The sequence below is a fragment of the Crocuta crocuta genome, unplaced genomic scaffold (assembly GCF_008692635.1).
Source record: "Crocuta crocuta isolate KB4526 unplaced genomic scaffold, BGI_CrCroc_1.0 scaffold1652, whole genome shotgun sequence".
Taxonomy (NCBI): Eukaryota; Metazoa; Chordata; class Mammalia; order Carnivora; family Hyaenidae; genus Crocuta; species Crocuta crocuta.
Window position 1 is genome coordinate 64,212 of NW_027530954.1, and position 1,662 is coordinate 65,873.

Below are 1,662 nucleotides of genomic sequence, written 5' to 3' on the forward strand. Positions count from 1 at the left end.
TGAACTCTACATAGGAAGTTTGTGCAGATTTTTCCATATCCTATGCAGGGCACCTTTTACCTCTTTGTTCCTCAAGCTGTAAATCATGGGATTCAGCATAGGTATTATCAACGTGTAAAATACAGAGGCAATTTTATCAGTATCAAAAGAATGACTGGATTTAGGCTGCACGTACATGAAGAAAAGAGTCGCATATAATATAACGACCACTGTTAGGTGGGATGCACAGGTGGAGAAGGCCTTGTGCCTGCCCTCTGCAGAGTTCATCCTGAGGATGGCCAGAAGGATCAGGGTGTAGGAGACCAGCACTATCAGAAGAGATGATACCAAATTAAACGCTGAAAAGATCAGTATTATCAACTCAATGTCACGCGTGCTTGAGCACAGCAAAGTTAATAAGGGAAGATTGTCACAATAAAAATGTCTAATGACATTATTGTCACAAAAGGATGACATAAAAATCCTTATGGTGATTATTAGAGAAAGAAAGGCACTGTAGACATAGGGAACAGCTACCAGCACCCAGCACACCTTTTGTGACATAACAACCGTATAGAGCAGAGGGTGACAGATGGCCACATAGCGGTCATAGGCCATTGCTGACAGAATGAAAAGCTCACTGATGATGAACAAGATGAAGAAAGCTAGCTGTGTGGCACACCAAATATAGGGGATTGTGTTTTGATCAGTGATGATATTGACTAACATTTTGGGTCCCACAGCTGTTGAATAACCAAGATCAATGAAAGCCAGGTGTCTGAGGAAGAAGTACATGGGTGTCTGTAGCCTGGAGTCCACGTTGGTAAGGATGATCATGCCCAGGTTGCCCATCACTGAGATCACATAGATGATGAGGAAGAGCCCAAAGAAGGGAGCCTGCAGTTCAGGCTGGTCTGTGATTCCTATTAGGGTGAATTCTGTTAGAACTGTTTGATTTGGTTGGTTTGTCCAGGCCATGAAGGAAAAATGCTGTGGGAAGAATCATCACAAGAGTCATTGAGATTCCGGAGACAATATCTGTTAATATCTGTTAACATTTTAGCACCCAAAGCCATTATGGGTAAGACAGGTCCAATTTTCTATATGACATACTTAAAGTGTGCTTGGGTGGCTCAGTCGGTTAAGCATCAGACTTTGGCTCAGGTCATGATCTCACAGTTCGTGGGTTCAAGCCCTATGTCAGGCTCTGTGCTGAAAGCTCAGAGCCTGGAGCCTGCTTCAGATTCTGTGCCTTCCTCTCTCTTTGCCCCTTTCCCACTCCTGCTCTGTCTCAGAAATAAACATTAAAAAACTTAGATGAGGTGACTTAAAACAAGATTCACCTCCATCACTGAAACTGGAACCAAATTTAGAAAGTGTTACAACATAAGATATATACTAGCCATTTTTTGGTGCCAATTGCTGATTTTCATTACCAATCATTATATATACTATATTACCAATCATTATATATACTATAATCTATATAGTATACTATATAACATTATATATACTATATATATGTATACTATATAATCCTCTCATGGCTCTGTAAACAAAACATCATTAGAAAAGTTGGGTCTTGAGTGGGAATCCTGATATCATTTAGAAATGTTTTTCACTTAAAATACCTTTAATTGATTAAAACATATGTACAGAAAGGGATTATAAGAAAAGGAGTAT

The 1,662-nt window shown here is 39.7% G+C and overlaps 1 protein-coding gene across 2 annotated transcripts in view; it reads right to left on the reverse strand.

The window, feature by feature from the left end:
* Nucleotides 1–6: 6 nt before the first annotated feature.
* LOC144236068 (olfactory receptor 8K3-like) overlaps nt 7–1,662 on the reverse strand; it is a 4,935-nt gene continuing 3,279 nt past the window's right edge. Inside the window, exon 2 of one of the 2 annotated variants that reach the window (XM_077769673.1) lies at nt 7–926. In XM_077769673.1, the coding sequence (XP_077625799.1) occupies nt 7–926 (920 nt within the window). Of the gene's footprint in view, nt 958–1,662 lie in introns of those variants that run through there. The other variant, XM_077769672.1, reaches the window with a different exon arrangement.